This window comes from Homarus americanus, unplaced genomic scaffold, assembly GCF_018991925.1.
Source record: "Homarus americanus isolate GMGI-L3 unplaced genomic scaffold, GMGI_Hamer_2.0 scaffold32531, whole genome shotgun sequence".
In the NCBI taxonomy this organism is placed as follows: Eukaryota; Metazoa; Arthropoda; class Malacostraca; order Decapoda; family Nephropidae; genus Homarus; species Homarus americanus.
The window spans coordinates 424,976-448,564 of NW_024755865.1; the positions used below are offsets into that span (position 1 = coordinate 424,976).

Consider the following 23,589-nt stretch of genomic DNA (forward strand, 5'->3'; position numbering starts at 1 on the left):
CTCATCCTACCTAGGTATTATTTCACCCACTTGACATCCTATAAACCCAATGATATTAAAGACAAACCCACAGTAATGAGAATGTGAGTGTGTGTGAGTGTGTGTGTGTGTGTGTGTGTGAGTGTATGAGGTGTGTGAGTCAATTTGGAGTGTGTTATGACGTCTTTGTTTTGTGATACCTCCTACCTTACTCGTGTGTTGCCCTCTCCTCTGCCCACACACTCCAGATATGTGAGGAATTCCAGTGCCTGCTTCTGATTACATTCCTAAATACAGAGGAATTTTGACTAAAAAAAATAGAAAAAGAAATAAAAAAAATATATAATGTAAGTGAGTGAAGTCAAAGAGGAATATTTGTCTGTTTATTGGTTCGTTTTTGTTAATGAAATGGAAAAATATGCTGTGCCGGTTTATCCTTTATGAGACAATGGTAGAAGTAGTGTGTGAGTTTTTTTAATACAACCTTTGTCATCGTTGGTTCTCTATTCTCTGTTTTCTATCCTATGAAAAAAAAATTATGAAAGCAGAATCAAGCAACTGGAAAAAAAAATAAATCCTCTTTTTTTTTTTTTAAGGAATTTGTTGAAGAATTATATAACTGATTTATCTCATATTTGATGGCGGGTGAATTATATTTAAGTATTTGTTAATAAGCTTGATGTAATATATTTATAATTATTTGTTTATGGTCTGGATGATATATATTTTTCCACTATAAAGTATATTTCCCTTAATAATCCAAATGCTTCTCCCTGGGTACAACATCAGGTCATCAGGTCAGTTACACACCACCAAATCCTCAGATCAGTTACACAATACCAGGTCCTCAGGTTAGTTAAACAATACCAGGTCATCAGGTCAGGTCTCATAACAGGTCATCAGGTCAGTTACACACCACCAGGTTCCTCAGATCAGTTACACAACACCAGGTCCTCAGGTCAATTAAACAACACCAGGTCCTCAGGTTCAGGTCAGTTACACAATGCCAGGTCCTCAGGTCAGTTAAACAATACCAGGTCATCAGGTCAGGTCTCATAACAGGTCATCAGGTCAGTTACACACCACCAGGTTCCTCAGATCAGTTACACAACACCAGGTCCTCAGGTCAATTAAACAACACCAGATCAGCAGGTCAGTTTCATAACAGGTCATCAGGTCAGTTATACAACACCAGGTTCCTCAGGTCACACCAGGTCCTAGGGTCAGGTGCACACATGATTATATGGGAGAGGCGATGTGACATTTCTTTTAGCGGCATTTTCTTTAGCTAAGAAAAACAATAAGGATTACCTCCCCAAGACCTTTTTTCCCTCTGTTCCGACGCGGGTATGGAAGGTAGGCTTTCCTCATCTTTTTTTATTGCTTGGTTGATCTCTATGGGTAATCTTACCTAAGTAAATGTCATTTAACATCAAAGGTGGTACTCTCTCTCTCTCTCTCTCCTACCAATAGAAAGTCTACGGTCTTTGCGCACCCTCATTCAACTACTTTATTTCTCTCTCTAAAACAAACGCCTCTACACAAAATGGCTCTCTTTTTGTTCACACACACACACACACACACACACACCCACACACACACACACACACACACACACAGTTAGCTGCCTTGTGTTGGGGTGACCCTTGTCGACCACCTGTGACCTTGACCTTAGTTTGATGTTGACCAAAATTATGCAACGTTGAGCCAATGACAAGACGGACCAGCTGTGAAACTTGGGGAGAGATTGGCTCAAAATTGTTGGCACCACCTGACTAACAAACAACCATGACATGTACACATATTTATACTGTATACAATATTTATACACAAGAAATATACGCTCATACTGTACACCATATACACCCAAGACAAGGATATTCCCACGTACATACACATATACACTCATAAAACTAAATTACGTACACAACAGCTTACAAGACAAAAATCATACATCCAGAAAAGAAATATACGTACATACGACATACACACACATACAATATAAAGATATGCTACATACACTAGACAAAGACACATATATACACACACAAAACAAAAACATACACACAAACAGACACATCAAACAAAGACAGATAGACATATACACTAGACAAACATACATACACACACATACATACACTAGACAAAGACACATATACACACAAGATACATAATATTCTTCAACACTTGTATGAGTTTCCCTATATCTTCGAAGCGTGGTATTAACATGACACATATCTCTTTGTCTACTGTCGATAACATCTCTCCCTGTCTCCTCCCCACAGTGAGATACAACGCCTTGTTTCTCCCTCTCTCTCTCTCTCTCTCTCTCTCTCTCTCTCTCTCTCTCTCTCCCCACAGTAACCCACAATTTGTCTCTTGTAATGGTGTTTGATTATTCCCACAGCGTCCCACAGGAGTTATCGGTCTTCTAATTAAAGCCTTGGTCTTTCTCACAGTAACCCATGGTCTATTCTCCCACAGTAACCCATACCTTCAACCCGCATTAACCCATACCTCCCACAGCCTCACACACAGTAACCCATAGCCCCCACAGCCTCACCCACAGTAAGCTATAGCCCCCCACAGCAACCCATAGCCCCCACAGTCTCACCCACAGTAACACATAGCCCCACAGCCTCACCCCCCCACCCCCCACAGCCTCACCCACAGTAACCCACGGTCTCTCCTCCCACAGTGCCAACACAGCGCGTCAGTATTCTCAACGCACAAGAGGTGGAGGTAAATGGCGCTGTCGGCCCTTACTCACTCGGGACCAGCCTAGTGCTCACCTGTCAGGCCTCTGGAGGTAAGAGGTGCAGGTGTGTGTGTGTGTGTGTGTGTGTGTGTGTGTGTGTGTGTGTGTGTGTGTGAGAGATAGAGTGGGTGTGGATGAAAGTGTAGATGGAAATGTGGAGTAAGAACATAAACAGAGAGAGAGAGAGAGAGAGGTGACGAATATATGTAAGCTAATGAAAATGAAAATAAACCAAACAATAATTTCCTCTTCTCTTCCTCTCCCCCTTACAGGTCGACCGGCCCCGAAGGTGACCTGGTGGCACGAGGGGTCACTGCTGGATGACCTGATGGAGACCAACACAAGTGACGTCACCCGCAACACCTTGACCTTACCTAACCTGAGTCGTCATCACCTATACCGTGTCATCACCTGTCGGGTAGTTAACTCCAACATAACCAAAGAACAACATGTCTCTGTCACCATTGATATGAGCTGTAAGTAGACGACTAGTGCTCTTTATTACCATTAGATAGTTATATTAGATTAACCTAACCTAACGTAACCTAACCTAACGTAAAGTAAAGTAAACTAACCTAACCTAACCTAACCTAACATAACCTCATCTGAGCTAATTTGAAGTGACCCAGCCTCTTCATTCTTCCATCAAAATAGACATGACATTTGAATGACTCTGTTTTAGTCCGTAACAGGTGTACAGGCTGAACGAGGAATTAACTACTTGTGATTATTGGATTAGCTGGATCATTAACATTCAGTGGCAGTAGTTGTGTTTTTTGGGGGGGATGTCAGGATGAATGAATGTAAGTCGTAAATAATGACCTTAATGGCAACCTAAACATTAGTATATACAGACATTTATAGACAGGTTACATATCATATTATTCCCAGCGTAAAAGAAGAGGAAGTTTACCATAGGAATAAAGTGTGACAAGCTCCTCACAATTGGTTGATCGTCAATGCCAAAAAAAATATATATATATTATACAATTTTCTTCTGTTACTTCCAGCAAGATAAATGGTTCTATTTCCAGCGTCAATTTCACTTGATAGTTTAAGGAGTTATTTTAAGGAGTGTGGTGAGGCTTCGTGCCGTTGTCTACTCTTGTCTTCTGTTGATTTATTCTATTGTCTATAACTCTCTCCTGTGTCTATAACTCTCTCCTGTGTCTATAACTCTCTCCTGTGTCTATAACTCTCTCCTGTGTCTATAACTCTCTCCTGTGTCTATAACTCTCTCCTGTGTCTATAACTTTCTCCTGTGTCTATAACTTTCTCCTGTGTCTATAACTCTCTCTATTTCTTCGTAGGACAGTTATGATAAATCAAACAAAATTTCCTCCATTATTGACAGTCCCGCCCCTTGATGTGAGGATCCTGGGCACCAATATACCTATGTCTGAAGGCAAGAGGTACTCCTTCAAGTGTGAGGCAAGTGGTTCTCGACCCCCTGCTACCCTCTCGTGGTGGATGGACGGTGTGATGATGCCTGCTTCTCCAGATCAGGTACATATACACACAAACACACTCTCTCTTGCTCTCTTTTTTGCTTTATCTGTGTCTCTCTGTTTCTTTCTTTCTTTCTTTGCCTGTCCCTCTCTCTATCTGTTTTTCTCTCTCTTTCTGTGTTTCTGTCTGTTTTTATTCTCTCTCTCTCTCTCTCTCTCTCTCTCTCTCTCTTTGTACTCATCTTTGCCTTTCCTCGTGAATTGACGTCGTTCTAATGACCCCTATCTAGAACCAGGCATTAGTTTGACCTGAAAAACTCTATTCCTTCTCTCACTCCATCTACATACCTCTCTACCTATCTACCAACCAACCAATTTACTTCCCTATTTATCCAAGTACCTAAATATCTCACCTACCTAATCCAATTACATTACTTTCTCCTCCTCCTCCTCCTATCTCTCTCTCTCTCTCTTTCCTACAGGTGGTGTTAGAGAGCAACGTGAGCAAAACAACCCTAAATCTGACCCCAACTAGACAGAACGACGGGGCTATCGTCTCTTGCAGGGCAGAAAACCCAGCCATACCCGGAGCAGCTATGGAGGACATTATCAAGCTCTCTGTTCACTGTAAGTCATACGTTTCTTGTGTTTTTGTGTGTCAAGGAGGTGAGGGTGAATCTGTGGTTATGTCTGATGTTAAAGAGAAAGAAAGGATGTGTTTTTCGTGGCGTTTTCCATAAGGTTTGGTGAAGTGTGTTGTCTATTGGGTGGATTTATTTAAATGTTTGTGTTTGGTTATGTGAGTATGGGTAAGGGAGTTTGTTTTGTTGATTGGGTTGTATTATCAGGAGGTATGGTGTTTTTGTTTGGTTATAAATGGTTTCTCTCTCTTTTTCTCTCATCCACAAGCACACCCCCACCCCCCCCCCCCACACACACATACACTTTTAACAGAGAAAAAAATGAACTAATTGTTGTTTTTCGATGAAGATAACATTATTTCGTCAATTTTCTTGTAGTTTGACCATTGTTTTATGATATATATACACAATGCACTACAAGTTATTATCCGTAATCAGCTGAGGACATTTTAGTTAATTGGTCAAGGTCATTGTTGGTAATCAGCGCCTATTCCATGGTTCATGTCAGTTAGTGTCGTGTTTAGAACAGGTAGTTGCTATAAACACGTATATTAACCTTAAATGCAAAATCGTTTGGCCAATAGGATCGTGACATGAACTCTGGACGGTGAAGCGAAAAAAGAAATGCGTAAAAAAAGAGATTCAATAAAGAGTGAAAACATTAGCAGCTCTTGTTAGTTAATGGTAAGACTATGAAGTATATTGATTTCAGTTTATTTCCCTTGTGTGTGTGTGTGTGTGTGTGTGTGTGTGTGTGTGTGTGTGTGTGTGTGTGTGTGTGTGTGTGTGTGTGTGTGTGTGTGTGTGTGTGTGTGTATGTGTGTGTGTGTGTGTCATTCCCTTGTCTGTAAACTCTGTGAACTATTTTCCCCTTTTCTCAGGAATGTGTCAATAGATTGCTTTGAAACTTTACACCAACCAGCTTTCTACACCTATAGGGCATGACGCATAACAGGAAAAATAGTGTTGAAAATAGTTGGAAAAAAATAAGTCACAAATTATCGAAAATACCCCATTTATCTATTTTTTCATGAAAAATACTCATTTATTAGTCTTTCTTTCTCCCTCTCTCACACAGTATCTTGTTGACCCCACGAGGAATCCGCTACAATATTAAAAGCATTAGGATATTTTTTTCCCAGCATCACATTGACCGATAATTGGCGGCGAACACAACAACATTTTCGACGACCTCAGAACATAAACATTACGTTACACTGTTACCCGGAACTAAATACGAAAATGTTATGGTAGAATTGCATGTTTGATTATGTTTATTTGGTTACGTTAGGAGTATATTAGGTTACAGGTGCCAGGTTCGATACCCGGTACTCATAGATGATTATTTGTATATTTATTTATTTATTTATTTTATTTTTTAGAGGGGAAATAACAATCGTATAAAGAGAAAAAGAACATTACTATCATTTTTGCTCATGGTCGGTAGAGAAAGGAATCAGCTTTTAGGTTGAGAGAGAGAAGGGGAGGGGTAGGGACTGGGAGGCTGCTCCATTTTTGTTTTCATGCTGTTTTCGGCACTGGGAGGATAAAAATAGTAATCTGTTCTGTTATCATAAATACAAGTGGACGCTGGTTATCCCCCATCACGAGATATCTTTCTGGTTATTCTCATTTCACGATATATATATTTTTTTTCTCTGTGATATGACGAGCAATGTATTTTAGACGAACTATACTCCACTTTTCTTGCCTAGGGATCATTTCACCCACGAGAAAAACAATAACAAAATAAAAACATACATACGCACACAGAAAAACACACGCAAACACAACCACCATTCAGTGTATCAGGCAATCGTTTCCTCTTTTACTAGAACTGCTATGGATATTCTCTCTCTCTCTCTCTTCCCCCCTCTCTCTCTTTCTTTCTTTCTCTCTCTCTGTCTCTCCTTGTTTGAGCCAGTTATATCTGTTCTTTTTTTTTGTTTTTCCATTTTGCTGAGAGTGATCGCAACCGGGTTTTTTTTCTCATTCGTTTTGGTCGGGATTTTCGCGTTTATTGGAAGCGTGTTTCCGTTTCCTACGTCGCTGAAACTATATGTATGCATTGCGACTTTCCATCGGACTTGCAAATGATGTTCGTGTGTCTCTTTTTTGTGTGTGTGTGTGTGTCTGTGTTATTAAAACTCTTTCTTTCTTTCTTTCGTTTTCTCTATCTGACTCTCTTTCTTTTTTTCCTCGTTCATTATTTTAAGAGTTTTAGTGAGCTCTATGGAGGATGTGGCAACAGGTTTTGTTATCTGTGTGTGTGTGTGTGTGTGTGTGTGTGTGTGTGTGTGTGTGTGTGTATTTATGTGATCTACATTATGTTACTTTCATGTCATATGTAATGTATCAACATAGCACTAGCCAAACAGCACTATAACACGCTTACCACCACTATAACACCGCAACACTAACACCTCTTCTATAACACCACCAATTTATCACTAACATATCACTATCACAAACCCACCCACCCTGGCGTCTATAATGCTCCACTATCCCCTGACTAACTCCTTAACACCATTATAACTCTCCACTATCCCCCTCCCGTGACGTGGGTACAGACACGCCCCGGGTTCAGCTGCGGGCAGGGCAGAACCTCGTCCTGACCAACATCAAGGAGGGTGACGATGTTTACTTTGAGTGTGTGGTGAAGGCCAGCCCTCCCGCCCACACTGTCCATTGGTACCTCCAGGTGAGTGTATGCTACCTCTCACTCTATTTGATTTTTCTCTTTGTCTCTCTCTCTCTCTATATTTTTTTTATCTTTCTTTCTTTCTCTCTGCCCGTATCGTCCATTGATTCCTCAAAGACCTTATATGCGCTTTGCTCTTATACACTGGAATCCTTCACCTAATTCTCGAAAACAATATTCATTACTGTATATGTGAACCGTTGAGCTGGTATTATTGTTACACGAGAGTGAAGAATAGACTCTGGATACATGAGGAAGAATTAGGATAGAGATAAAGAGTTTGGGGGATAGAGTGAAACCTCCATATAACGAACTACTCTTTCTATATAATCCGCTAGATGGGGGTTTAAGGTTTTGAAATCTAACGGACACCACGATATAACGGAATTCCATCTTTTATATAGTACATAAGATGGAGGTTTCACATCTAACGGACCTTCGCTATAACGGACTTTCTTCTCTATATAATTCGCTAAATAGAGGTTTTACTGTATATATGATACTAAGTAAAAGGAAACAAATATTAAGTGGCAATAATGAGATGTGGAAAGATAGGGAACAGATGAGGGTTCAATCAGGTGATATATTCCCAATGTAACTCAAATACGGTGTTGTGTGGTGGTGTTACAGAGTCAGGAGATACGTCACAACACTTCAGGAGGGGTGATAATGACCAACCACAGCCTAGTGTTACAGAGTGTCAACAGGGAGTCTTCAGGGGCTTATACCTGCTCGGCAACCAACAAACATGGTTCAGCCACCTCCCAACCCATCCGTCTCAGCGTCAAGTGTGAGTACTCCACCTCGAAGTTCCTCCTTGTGATCCTGTGATTGCATTGTCCGTCCTTCTGTTCTCCTTGATGTACTTGAACGATATTCGAGTGGGATTGCGTGAAGCTTAGGTACCCGAGCATATTTCACCAGATGATTAAGCATTTTACAGTTACCTGGAGATGGTTAGGTTAGGTTAGGTTAGGTTAGGTTAGGTTAGGATAGGTTAGGTTAGGTTAGGTTAGGTTAGGATAGGTTAGGTTAGATGTTTAATCATTAGGTGAAATACACTGGAGCACAAGACCTAACTATAAATATTCGTCTTCATACCCCGCCTCAACTCTCGGTTAACCGTATTATCAGGTGCATCAAGTCTTATTAGAAGTCTTATATACCCTACGTCTGAGGCTGATAACACCACCGAGAACCTCTGTATGAGTATTTATCGCCAACATAATCCAATTCTCTTTAACCACTTCCTGCAGTTTATAGTCGCCTCTAACGTCACGTGGCTCGTAAATGGTGTTGGATCCGTCTTCCTGTGGATTCGGATTCTAATGTTTTCTAAATGAAGAGTTGGAGGTATAGTTTCGATACTATTTTGTTTGACGTTTATTGTGTTGTATCTTAATTCAGAGAGTAAGAGTCATTAGTTACAGGATAAACGTGAAGTGTTGGCGTCTCTTGTCTTCATTGATGATTCCTATACTATTGATGTTTGATGTACTGAGCATAATGCATATTTAGTGTACATCTGTGTCTTTGATGTACATATGTGCTCTGATGTATACATGTGTCTTCCCTGTACACACGAGTCTTGATGTACACACGTGTCTTTGCTGTACACACGAGTCCTGATGGTGGTGTACACATAAGAGGAACTACCACAGGATTGTAGCCGCCAGCAGGTGAAATACAGAGGTCCAGCTGGAAGACGTTGTAATACCAGAGGAAGGAGAGGAGGCTACAGCTTCTCCCTGTCAATACTTCAATACATAAACTCATTGTCGTGACGTAGAGTGGCAGGGGACAACACTCACCACGATATACACTCAAGAGAGATGTCTCCATAAATGAATACATATCTTCCTGTTTATATACGAGTATATATATTTCAAGATGCATTAAACGTGTATTATCCTCTTGTTTTATTTCATCTAATTGTCTAAATGTGATTAAGTCATACACATCACCTCTGTAGCGTCAGCCTCAGTAGGTTAGTAACTGCCGCTAACTGTAGCACCTAGTGTAAATGTTTTCCGTTCGCTGGTCAACACCTCAGGTATGAATTGCACGTCACTACCCAGAGATCTTAGAGTCGTTGGGGACCTGAGCACCTGTAATCCAATAAGATTTCTCATCGACCCAGTTTCAATAGTTATGGCGATTCACCGTCCCATTTAGATAGAATGGTACTAAATCACTAGTCACGAGATGGGACAACTATATTGGCTTTTCCATATCAAGTCTGTGTTCAAGCCACTTATTACATTCTACTCTAAGATCGAACCGTCCCAGTTAACTTAAGTAGGGAGGAATTAATTCACGTATAAAACATGTATCAACCAGATGACTAACTCTTTCCTCCTGATTAGTTATAACCAATGACTTGTTCTTGATTTTACTTTGTACGACAACAAGTAAGCTATGCCAACCAAATCTAACCACACGAAACTCTATCTATCTTAATCTAACTTAATCCAACCCACCTTTAGCTTAATCTAACCTTCATTTAACATAACCTAACTCATGTTGCTGAATATAACTGACACTTTTTTAAGTTATTATTCTACTTTTCATTCTCTTTAAAACTCCCCTTTTCCCCACAGCTGTTCTGACCATTTCCTCTCCTCTCTCTGACCAATTCTCCTATTCTCCAGCAACATTCTGTAATAGTGCACAACTGGCAATACGACCCTGAGAATAGTATAGCCTTTACGATTTCTTACTCCCATTCCCTTCGTTTTTTCCTGATGAAATTTATTCCTGAACACATCCCCGATATCCTCAAGATCAAAATGGAATAACATATATCTAAAAAAAATCAAGGAAATGTTTCCATCCCTCCTTTCCATCTCTCTCCCATCCATCCCTCCCTCTCCCAAGGCATCAATAGTATTAATAGCAAAAGCCATATTGACTCAACAAATCCAATTCCTCTGTACAAACATAAACAGAGATACCTGAATATAACGGACTTCTTCTCATATAATCCGTTAGAAGGAGGTTTCACATCTAATGGACCCTCGATATAAAGGAATCTCATCTCAATATACAGTAGTTCATTAGATGGAGGTTTCACATCTAACGGATCCTTAATATAACGGACTTTCATCTCTATATAGTTCATCAGATAGAGGTTTACACTTAATTACAACCAGACAAGAGTTATTAGGACATTATTAAGCTGTTCACATCCACAGTCTAGTGACCAATTCAAACCACAGTCAATTATTCTAGTTCAATTGTGATGTTTTGGTCTCCATCGTCACCAGCCATTCATTCTGTCTTCCTGTGGTTAGTGTGTCTCCTCTTATCACAATAATCTCCAATAGTTCAACACCTCCGGCTTCAGTTATCTCCCATCTTGGACACGGAGAAGCTCTGGTTGAAGAGACATGATCATGAAGCTTATCTGATCTCTCTCTTCGTCTACGTTATTTGTTTTTTATAAGAAAGAAGATTTTTTTTTTCTCGAAGTATATCTAAACAGACTCGAGGTATATATGACTGCTTGTGGGTCTGATAGTTAGTTTGGTCTGGGGATGATCAACACGAGGACGACCAACACGAGGATGACCAACACGAGGACGACCAACACGAGGCCACTCCTGTAATCACTTTGAAAACTTTCCCGGAAATTCTCTGTCATGACCGAGGCTTATCACGGTACAGGTGACCGAGCGCGTCTCACCTGCCTGTGTCTCACCTGAGTACAGACTTAAGGACAGACAAAAATGGAGGCACTGAAATACATACGGAGACTTAAATGAATAATTAATAGGTGTTAGTAAGTAGCACTTGGTGTTATTTGTGAAAAATATCGCCGTGATATTAGGGACATACTTGAAATAATGAGAAAATACGACCTATTTTTTTTTTAACGAAACAATTGATATTTAGTGGAATATGTTTACAATATCACCTTTGCTTGAAGTTATTGATATAAGAGGAAATAATTTGTTTGTACGGATGGTGCGAACTGCCTCACCTATTGACAACTTCCGAGGCTTCTTGAATAATGAGTGACAATATATTTTCTAGCCTACATTTCCTCTCCGTTCTTAAGAAATTTCAAGGAAGATCTCTGTTAAATGGTGCCACCGTCTCTCTTAGTGTTTACCTGAGACATGTTGGCTGACGAGGGCTTTATTCTCGTCTTATGTGTCGATGTTTTGCATATTTTAGTCTCTGCTCTTGAGAAATTCCCGGGATTCTTACTCTCTGAAAGGCGCTCGTCTCGCTCCCTCCACCTGAGAGACCCGTTGGCTGACGAACACCTTCAAGAAAACAAACTGCTAAGATTTGGCAGACAATCATCCCTATTATTGCTCTCTCTCTCTCTCTCTCTCTCTCTCTCTCTCTCTCTCTCTCTCTCTCTCTCTCTCTCTCTCTCTTTCTCTCTCTCTCTCTCTCCAGTACGTCACTTGCTCCCCTTTTATGTACCGGAGTACCGATATAGAGTCAACCTTCCCCTCTCATCCCCTCAACGCTCGGGGTAACATTTTAACAGTCGGACAGGCAAAGTAATCAACCAGTCAACCAAGATACAGATGGATAGTAATATGAGTTACCTTTTACGTAGCTGTGTATGAGGCTCAGTAATTAGTTGTGGAGAAAAGATAAGTCAACAACGACGACGCCAATAATAATAATAATAATAATAATAATAATAATAATAATAATAATAATAATAATAATAATAATAATAATAATAATAATAATAATAATAATAATAATAATAATAATAATAATAATAATAATAATAATAATAATAATATGCGTAGACAAACTCTCTTTAAATATATCGTTAAAACAGGTAAGGTTTCAAAGCTATTGAAATAGCGCTGAGGTACAATGTTTCCTGGGGTCTTGTATAAACAGATCACATAATCGAAACTACAATATTAAGCTTAATGAAACAGGTAACTTATTTCAATATGTTCACTGGAAAAAGCTAACGTGCAGCATTTAAGCTCTTTGAAAAAGCTAAGCTGCAGCATTAAGCTCTCTGAAACAGTTAAGTTGTGCGTGATGACCGGGCTTTGTGTATTTTGAGCGACGTTCCTCACCGTCGACACACAGGCGTCAGATCAGTATCCACGCCTTTGCTGCTGGATAATTTTATTACAAGGTAGGAAATTGGTTTAAGCCACTCAGTCAGGTAGACGACCTACCTTGTCCACTCTCTCACTAGGTAGGGGAGGAGGGTAAAGAGGAAGGGGAGAGGTGGGGAAGGGTGAGGGGGGAAGGCAGGTGTGAGTGGCGGTCCTCACCAGCAGGTGATAAAGCACACCTCCCCACCTGTGTGACCTGAGACTCTCTCCCGGCACTCTGCCTCAAGCGAGAGGCGCGGCAGGTGAGCACAGCACTTTCCTCCATTAATGATACATATATATAATTTATCATTATCACAATGTCTACCGTCATGCACAGTTAATCATATCCAATCATTAAGGATTAACATTTGGTTTTCTTAAATAATTCTAATAAAGAATCTGGAGGCGTCTGAAGATGTTCGAGGTTTACCTGGGCAGTAAAATGAATATAAACCGGGTAATATTATTTCAAATAGTAATACGCTGTACTAATAACAATAGTACTGGTAATAGTCGTAATAATAATAATAGAATAAAGAATAAATAAATTACAACATAAATAAATATGTTAAATGAATAAATAAAGAACTGTGATGCAGGATAGTGTTCAATTCAAGTCTAAAAATTGACTTTTGAAGAACAATGGACAACACAATCAAACTCAGTAACTGTCAAGTGTTGTGAGAGACTGTTTACCCCAACCCAACCTAACCTGACCTGACCTAATCTAACCTAACCTGACCTGACCTGACCTAACCTAACCTAACTTAACCTAACCTAACCTAACCTAACCTACAGTAGTCTTAAATAGAGGGTCACATCTTCCCTACCCCATCATAATGTTGAAAAGATATATGGTTATTATAGACTTTATATTATTTTTTCAATATATAGTAAGTTTTATATGTTGCTGTTTGCATAAGATAAACAAACTGTTACAGGGTGTTGAAACTGAGAGTGTAATAGAGAACTGATGGTCCAAAGTAAACAAAATTGACGTTAATATCACCAAACGAATGTGTAATGCTGTTTATAAATTCAACCAGAGCCTGGCGTCCTCCCCATCGGCCTCGTCATTACTCCAGCTGGAAAAAGAAATGACCTGCTCGTGCTGTAGATATAACTAATTTTTCCCCACTTTGGTTGATACAGCTGGGGGGTCATGTCCTCTCTCTCGTTCAGGGTGTCTGATTGTTCAGTATTTCGTCTGTGTCTCCCCGCGCATGTGTAGGTGTGCCTGCTGATCAAACAAACACATATACTAACAAAGAGACTTCGATTCATCTGTGTATCACTGCTTCATCAGACACGCCGGTGTGTATAGAGGAGCAGCAGTGGACGTACGGCGGGGGACGCGGTGACCAGGTGAACGTCAGTTGCCAGGTGGACGCCCATCCGGAGCCTCACACCTTCCGCTGGGCTTTCAATACCTCGGCTGAGATGCTGTACATCCCCAACGACCACGTACACCTCCAGCGGAGCGGCAGCGTGATGGCTTACACACCCAAGACACACCACGACTTTGGTACTTTGTTGTGCTGGGCCGTCAACGAAGTGGGCTCTCAGCCACTCCCTTGCGTGTACATGGTAGTGCCTGCAGGTAAGGTTCCTTTGTCACTACCTCTAAACATATGTGGTATTGTCAGTTAAGACATTCAGTAATGCAAAAATAAACGAGAAGAACTTAGTAATATAATTCATGGTACAAAATTTACATTCACAAACATTTTCCATTCTGATAAATCTTTAAATACTGAAGTTATGGGAATATGGAAATCTAGGAGACACTTTACGAGGATAGTCACTACGTTGTTCCTGAAGCTTTATAGCCACCGTAAACGATGGTACATAGCTAGTAGCAGGACACGTAAGCCTCAACATACACATTACACTAAAATCCCAATATAAAAATGCAGCAGATATGCAGCACGAGGGGAGGCAGCTCGTAAATTTAATTCTCTTATTTTTATTTTATTTTAGTGAGTGAAATTCGTAATATAAACCTTTAATTACACGCTCTGAACTGCAGTGTTTTGCATAGTTTGGCGTCCATGACTAATACTAGAACAGTAGTTAGTAGGACAAATATAAAACAAACAATGGCCAAAATATATTTGGAATATCCAGGAATTAACACATGCCAGTAGAGAGCGCTATAGCCAACCTAGATGGCTAGGTTAGGTTTTCTTGGTTCATGTTGCCTGTTTTCATCTAGAAACATGACATCAGTCTGCCTCCGGAAGGCGGACACTCCCTAGCCCCACAAGGTAAAGTTCTCGTACTTCTTGTGCAAAAGTATTGAACTATATAGGACATAGGACTGACAAACGTTTCCCTTACAGCGGCTCCTGACCCAGTACACAACTGTAGTGTGTGGCACAACGCCAGCGCCGCAGGGGAGGTGGTCGTGTCGTGTGAGGCGGGCTGGAGTGGCGGCCTTACTCAGACCTTCACTCTGGAGGTGCGGCAGATGACGGCGTCGGGGGAGGCGGGCCCCGTGATCACGTCCCTGCAGCAACAGACGCAGCCTCACTTCACCGTAACAGGTTTGGCCCCGGGCACCGAGTACCAGCTGGCCGTAGGAGCGTCCAACACCCAGGGAGCCGCGCCCTCCACCCTCCTTCTCCACCACACGCCCATAGACGTCGCCGAGAAACGCACCAGTGCAGCTGCGGCGGAGTCCTTTGGCGTGGGTCTTAATCAAGCGATGATTGCGGGGATCCTAGCGGTGGTCGCGGGCGCCGTGGGGTCCCTGGTGATCTGCTCAGTAGTACTGGTGCTGGTGATCCGTGGGCGCCTCAGACACGCCCACAACCAGCCTCGGGTGATGTACGATAAGGCGACGCCCCAGGCCAAGAGTTGTGATCACGGAGGCTTCGACCAACTGCACCGGGGTCCTGACCTCATCCTTGTGAAGACTGGTGAGTGTCTGATTACTCGACATATTAACAACGCATCAGGCACAGTAACTCACACGTCTCATCCACAAATAGCCAAATAGGTTGCTAGTTTGTAATGACTCATTTAAATATATTAAAAGCCTAAATTTCGAGTTTCCTGACCCATCTGGCAACACCGTTATATGAACTCAACACTTCAACAACCCCACCTGTCCCCTCTCCTACCTCACGTAGTTCCCAGAAGAGAACAATGAAGATGATTGAACACCCTGACCATGACCTCTCTTATAATACATACCCAACATTATGGTCATCAACCAGTCCATGATAAAAATAATGATAGCACAAGTAAATGTAAGACAAATATTGAAAAGTACAAAATGTGTTTAGTCACATAAGACAGCGTTTGTTTGTAGAATAATCACGACATAATTAGATGATTGCGGCTGGATAAATGTGACTCAAACTGTGGGTCTCGTCCTCTACACAGTGTCAAGAACTTCAATCTCGTAATTATAAATCAATTTGTGAATTGTTTATCAAAATTTGTAATTATGTTATTACGAGTCATTTATTCCTGTCTGTTATTATAACGTCCGCCATAAATTATATTTCAGATATAATTTGTGTTTTTCAGTAGTTCTTTTGTGTCACTGGTACAAATATTTTCCTTGTTCCATCTCCTCTTCGATCCAAAAGTCCATAGATAAAATACCTTTGGTTTTGTGGTGGCCATTTTTAATTATAACAATTCTTTTTTGATATGCCAAGGTTATATCTACAAGTATAACCAAACTACATGATGGGGCAGTTATGTTATGTGGCTTGTCATATGGGACCCAATTTTAATAGGTCACAGCCTTCATTAATCCACAACTAAACCTAAGCAGGAGAACTGGAGCAAGTTCTAGTCGGCCTCAGCGTTAATGAGCCCCAGTCATAATACATATGTGAAGTTGGGATCCATTAGCCCTGGGGCCCAACTGACCTACTCTGCAATTTCCCGATGACGTCACCTAACACAGCTCACCCACCGCCATTGTTGAGGTAAACAAACGAGTAATAACAAAGACTCAGTGATTGCGTGAAAATTAGATTTCATAACTTTTATACACACAAATACGGCTTTTGAATAACAGAGATTCGTTTACTAATTAATTTAAGAATTGAAAATGAGCGGAAATTGAAAGTTGTTGGGTTGTAATGTTGTTCATATTAGCATTCAAACGATAGCAACAAGAATTATCCAATAGAAATGGTCCGAAACACAATTTGGATTCAACTACTAATTCCTGATTAACACATCTGGCGTATTTATTGAGGAAAGAGTGTAGAAAAGTACAGACACAGACACACACACACACACACACACACACACACACACACACACACACACACACGAGACAAAACGAAGCGAGTTAGCTTTTTCATATAATATAGTATAAAAGTCATTGCAGGATAACAAGCCTACACTGTACACTTGGCCCCAGGTGTATGTCGTAATGGATCATTGATCTCCTTGTGCAGTAGCCCAACGAGTTTGCAAAAGCCCACAGCTAACAGTAAACCAAGAAAATATTGTAACAGCGGGAGGGAGCTCAACTAAGGCTGAAAAAATGTGATAGCCAGAGGGGCGAGTAGAGGGCCAGGCCAGGTGCAGTACTGACAGCCTCCCTCACCTCTATGTTGCACGTATATAAATATCTTGGAAAAGAGTATGTTTAAATAATGGCCTGTATTAAATATCTAGACAGCCTTAATGCTGCCGTAAAAGGTCGGATGTGTCTAGTTTAACAGGCAGGCCACAGCGCCACGCCCACCAATATATATCTGCCATAAGCTGTCGTCTTGCATTTCTCTTTAGCATTAGGAAAAAGTTAACTCACTTCGTTTGGTCACCTGTGTTTACTGCAGCGTTAAACACCAAATGATTTGGACATCTTACCTCAGGAAATAAGGTGTGACCAGAGTTTACAGCATAGAATATTAACAACCAATGCGTCATAATACTTTACCAGGACACTCACACACACACACACACACACACACACACACACCGCTGGTATAATGTAGATAATATACACACACCATCGTTAATATCAGATGATGGTCCACATTTTCCCCTCATATTTTTGCTTTAATATTAACCCATACTAATATAAATATATTTTTTTAGTAATTACGCTTTTCATATTTGGATATATTAAAAAAAGTTTTCATCATTTATTTTCCTTAAATTTTCATGTTTAATAATAGTTCTGGAGGCTTTAGGGAGACTGTAGTCCATCATGGCTGTTTATTCATATTTAAATTTTTAGTTGTTGTAATTTATTCATTTTAGGGAAGAAGGACAGTAGCCAACACCCAGCCGTGACCTGTGCAGCCACAACACCCGGCACTATAACTGTGAGTACCTCCCTTGTTGTTATAACCATGTTGTAGTGTTTACCTCATATACAAAGTTGATAACGCTCGTTTTAATCACAGGAAAACGCAATATCACCTAAAACTACGACAGAACTATACAATAGAAAGGTCTCGCTCGCCCCGGCCAGCCAGCCTCTACCACCCATCATTCCTCTCACATTCCTTACCCTACGACTTCCACCCTAAAAATAGAAGGAAAAAATGCCTTCCAATATTTCACTGCAGGACAAGTTGTAGTGGGGAAAAAAAGAATAGTCTTATATTTATTTCGAACATAGGAAAAGACTCTTGACCCACGACCTACTACCCACGACTTACTACCCACGACCTACTACCCACGACCTATTACCCACGACCTACTACAATCGATTCACTCTCCGCTGTGCAGGAAAATATTGTCAGGTCATAGAGATAATTACATGATAGTGATGATAATATTAACATGATTGATAACGACAATAAAGTAGTGTAAAAAGAAGTAATAATAACAATAACAATAACAATAATAATAATAATAATAATAATAATAATAATAATAATAATAATAATAACAAAACAACAGCATCCCAACGGAGATCTTTGTCGACAATTGCCCTGATAAATCTTCAGCTCAATTACATCTGGACGTAAAGGAGATAAATAGCTTAAGTGAGGTGGCTCCCTTAACAGTACTTCTGGTCTAGTCAGATGTCATTATTTAGTAAGAAACGTTTCCATAAGAATTAAAAAAAATACTTTACCCTGGTCGTTACACTGTCTAGGAGATATAATGGCAATAATCTAAGGCCATAAAGTTGATCTTAGGTGAGTTGTAGCTTCATTTTAGCCCTAAAGTGCAATAACAATTACGTAAGGGTTTCGTCTCGGCATAAACACGTAGTAATTGTGTGGGTTTTTTTTCTCCAGGATTGTCGCTAAATATTTTTTTCTGGTGTATACAGTAGGATGTAAATCTGGTGGAGGATTAACCAACACGGAATAGAAAATAAGTTTCGATAAATAATAAGGTTTTATGATCTTAATTTATGATCAAGGGACCTGTGATCTTTTATCTTCCATACCTGATTTTAAAACATTAGGTCAATATGATTATAGAACCTCATATAATATATCATTGTTGTTATAGACGTTACTAATTTTCTCCAGATTAATTATATACTTCTAAAGGTATAACAGTAATTAAGTCGACAGAGGTTATGATAATCACAATATTCCCAAGAGGCGGTTCCACATGGATAAGAAATTCAAGTTATCAAAACGAATTTAAAAGGTCTTCACAGTTTGACGGAAAGATATATTAATGTGAAGACTCTGAAAATACCTTCCTATTTGAATGAACAGCTTCAATGATTTGGTGGGGAAGACTTCAGAGAATGAAATTACGATCGGCTAGACACGAAGAGGCCATAATCTTGTTCCCATAAAGACAGTGACAGTTCTTAATCACTTATAGCCCGTGACAGCACTGTGTTATGTGCCTTGAGGTAACTGTCACTTGAAGGGGAGTGAAGTAGCCATATAGATCTCTTGTCGTAGTTGTAGTGCGAAGGAGGGAAACTAGAGGTATTGTAGCGAGAAGGAGAGGTTAGTAATTTAGATAATGAGAGGCTGAAAGGTACTAATTAAAATATAAAAGAATAGAAAGAGTAAGAGAGTTCCCTTTACAAATTTTCTCTGTAATTTGTGAATAAGATTAACGAATCTCTTTCTCTCTCGTCTTTGTTTCAGTGCGGCCATCAGGTGGGATCTTCATCTTCCATTAACCCTGTCGGTACCTGCATCACCAGCCCTTCCAGCATTCTTAACCTCGCTACCACCAGTAACGTCAACACCGGCAATGGCAGCGTCAACACCAGCAACAGCAGTATTAGTTCCACCAACAGCGTCGTTGGTACCAGCACAAGCACCACCAATAACCCAAACTCAGGCTCACCAATGACAACAAATAGCGGGACCATTTTAAGCCCCCCAAAAGGTACAGTTTTGAGCTCCAGCGGCAGCGGTACTGTGACAAATTCCAGCACCGATGCTCTCATAAATCCTTCGAGTGGCGCCATTGTGAGTCCCTGCGGTGCAGTCTTGGAAACAGGCAGCGGAAGCATTAGTGCAGTCACCAGCGCGGCCGTCATTCACTCCGGAGAGCCTCTGGAGAGCCAAAGACCTCGCCCAGTATCCATGGCGTCACCGGCCACGCTGGAAGACTTTCATAACCGGAAGGGTCACTCGTCCTCCAGTACTGGGCGGCGTCCCTCCTTCACCTCCTCCACTATGCCCCGCCGTTCCTCCACCGTGGCTCTCCACCCAGAGTTCCTCCCGCATGACCTCAGTACCAGCAGGGAGAGTTGCGTCTAGTTATTAGGTGAGGACGGTTGTTGTGGTTGACGGCATGTTTGTAGTGTACTTTCCCTCACACTAACATAATGACTATCACTGACACCTTCCAAGTAAGTGGATTAGTTTGCTCTTGCTGGTTTAAACAAAGTAACAGCTCCTGAAATCTTGTACACTAAATTGTTACTTGTTATTGAGTTTGGGAGAACAGAAAATGCTTTGATATTTGCCTGAGATTAGAGATGTCCTTACCCTGACAAACATTAGAATGTAAAACTCGAAAAAATAAACCAAGTCCACGTCTTCGATCAAATAAAATTCGCGTGAAAGTAATAAATAATTAAGACTAAATATCCTTGTAATTACTTAAGGTTCATACAGCCTCTAATGTTGAGTCGGATGCCTTCACCACTAAATAAAAACAATTACTATTTATACAACGAATTTTAGTTAATATCTCTGTTAAAAAATACAGTATGTTTATTTAACTTGGTATGGTACAGAAAGTTTGTTAATACGTACACTCCATTCAATGATATCCAGAAAAAAACAGTATTGGCCGTTTAATATATTCCATTAAATCATAAACACTCCAGGATACACCTAAATAAAGACTAAATATTGTAATTAAATTTGTCTAGTTCTGGATACAAAATAAAACAATATTTTTTAAAAGACTCGACACTATGTACACATATTGTATCAGAGGAGGGAAATATTACGGTCGTAGCAACATTGTGTAACCATTCATATGTAAATCTGTTAACATCGACTAGAGTTATTCGACAGCAAAAGAATGTAACTAGTAGTGACATGTTGTGAGACAGTTCTGAAATGTGATTTTGTAAACTCAGCTGTTTTGAAAAGTGATTATTTTTACAGTTAAATCTGATTCAGTTTATTGAAACCTTTTACGGTGTTGAAATATAGACTATTGTTCAGGTATTTCGTGATTAATTAAAATTGTTTATTATTAATATTATTATTATTATTAAAATTATTATTATTATTATTATTAAAATTATTAAAATTATTAAAATTATTAAAATTATTAAAATAATAATTATTATTATTATTATTATTATTATTATTATTATTATTATTATTATTATTATTATTATTATTATTATTATTATTATTATTATTATTATTATTATTATTATTATTATTATTATTTGGACTCTACGATGTTATTATGAAAGTATGTAATTATTCAGGTATAATTATTAATATTATTTTTCGTTCACGGTGTTCAAACAAAGGCCTGTTTCCTTCCACAGGTGTCTGGCTAATGAGACGTCGGTAAGGAACACACACCTGATTAGCTGCCCTCACTTAGTTAACACGGACCGCACGTTCTCCTGGTCCACGTGTGCACCTGGTCGACATGTTCTTCTGGGCCACGTGTTCTCATGGACCACAGATTCTCCATGGACCAGGGGAACAGAGGGACTAGGGTAGTATGTGAACCAGGCAGTGAACCGGTCCACAGAACCCCAGCCACACTCGACTCCCCAGATTTTACCCCCCTCCCCCCAGAGTAAACAAAGAGTGGCACTGACCCCAGATATTCCCCTGAGCTCTGTCTGTGACCTGTACAGTATATAAGTAAATGAATAAATGAATATATAAAATAATTATAGAAAGCTGTTATATAAAAAAAATATAAAGAATCTAAGAGCGGTACCATAGAGACAGCGCCAGGCGTACGTTCGCCCATCTTCTGTATAAGGAATGACGCTTGTCTATGGTATGAGCTTCTGTCCCAAGAGTGATCTTCCTTCCCTCTCCACTCATTACCCCCTTCTCCTCATTCCTCCCCATCCCCTCCCCCTTCTTTCCTCCTATCCTTTCCCCTCTCCTATTCTCCCCTCTTCAAATACCCTCTTGTCCTATTTCTACCCTTTTCCTCCCTTCCCACTCCATTCCATTCCTAGCCTCCATTATCCGCATTCTCCATCCATCTCCTCTTCTCTCCCCCCCTTCCCTCCTACCCTCCCACCCTCCCCTTTCCCAAATTAGAAACAAAAAAAAAGATGTGTACTGTCTTTCCATCATTTCCTAAACTTTTGTATAAAGAGACATTGCTCATATGTTAGAAGACTTACCGGTATGTACACAAGTATCTGTTAGCGTTTGTATGTATGTATTGTGTATATGTGTTTATCCCAATGTGTGTTTATATACCGTGAGAGAGAAGGACAAAAGATGATGCATTAGGAAGAGAAAGCGTCATTTTTGTATTCTCTTTGTCATACATATATTATAAATATATATATAAGTGTATATACATGTGTATGTGTGTGTGTGTGTGTGTGTAGGTTTGTCTGTCTTTCTGTACGTGTGTGCGCTTATGCTTATGTGTAATTTTCATGTGTGTGTGTGTGTGTGTGTGTGTGTGTGTGTGTGTGTGTGTGTGTGTGTGTGTTTCTTTCTGCATCTGTACAGTACGCGTATGTATGGTTTATTATACTTAGAGAAATACGACAAAAAATCAGCTTAAAGCGGTATAGAGAAGTACCAAATATACAATACGCGATTCTTAGATAAAGTTTACCCAAGATTTCGTTCTTGATTGACAGTCGGAACAGAAGGGATAATTTACAAAGCTCTCAATGTTACAAGAGTAAGTAGTCTGGTAAGGGACGATAACTTTCTACTCCGGGAAGTGTCAGGTATGAATAATATAAATGGAACAAAAAATTCACCAGACAGAATTAAAACTTTTGTTGTGGTAACGAAAACTATCCAAGTCGATTTAAGTGTTTGGAGTTAATATAAACATTATTTATATATTACAGAAATAAAATCAGGTATAAACATATCAAAAAAAAGATATATAAAATACCATAGAATCTACTAAAGTAATGGAATTGGAATAGTCATCGATCTTCTTTTCACCGCTAAGGTTGATGCCGTCTCCACCTGTCTCACCCGTCACACACCACCTGCGTCACCCGTCACACACCACAAATAACCTCATCCGTCACACACCACCAACCACCTCATCCGTCACACACCACCAATAACCTCACCCGTCACACACCACCAATAACCTCACCCGTCACACACCACCAACCACCTCACCCGTCACACACCACCAACCACCTCACCCGTCACACACCACCAACCACCTCACCCGTCACACACCACCAACCACCTCACCCGTCACACACCACCAATAACCTCACCCGTCACACACCACCAACCACCTCACCCGTCACACACACCTCCACACTCGAGTAACAAGATAGATATTGAATCAAATAATGAGAAATTCACATTATTTTTTTACAATATATATTTTTTTCTTA

General features: G+C 40.1%; 1 protein-coding gene across 1 annotated transcript in view; it reads left to right on the top strand.

Moving 5' to 3' along the window:
• The window catches only part of LOC121856686 (neural cell adhesion molecule 1-like), a 39,458-nt gene extending 16,123 nt beyond the window's left edge, over positions 1 to 23,335 (top strand). Inside the window, exons 3-13 of the mRNA XM_042352373.1 lie at positions 2,678 to 2,788; positions 3,010 to 3,213; positions 4,092 to 4,243; positions 4,668 to 4,812; positions 7,397 to 7,527; positions 8,158 to 8,317; positions 13,924 to 14,217; positions 14,960 to 15,538; positions 17,859 to 17,923; positions 19,673 to 20,303; positions 21,556 to 23,335. Coding sequence (XP_042208307.1) covers positions 2,678 to 2,788; positions 3,010 to 3,213; positions 4,092 to 4,243; positions 4,668 to 4,812; positions 7,397 to 7,527; positions 8,158 to 8,317; positions 13,924 to 14,217; positions 14,960 to 15,538; positions 17,859 to 17,923; positions 19,673 to 20,296 — 2,465 coding nt within the window. The 3' untranslated portion in view covers positions 20,297 to 20,303; positions 21,556 to 23,335. The remainder of the gene's footprint in view (positions 1 to 2,677; positions 2,789 to 3,009; positions 3,214 to 4,091; positions 4,244 to 4,667; positions 4,813 to 7,396; positions 7,528 to 8,157; positions 8,318 to 13,923; positions 14,218 to 14,959; positions 15,539 to 17,858; positions 17,924 to 19,672; positions 20,304 to 21,555) is intronic.
• Positions 23,336 to 23,589: the final 254 nt, after the last annotated feature.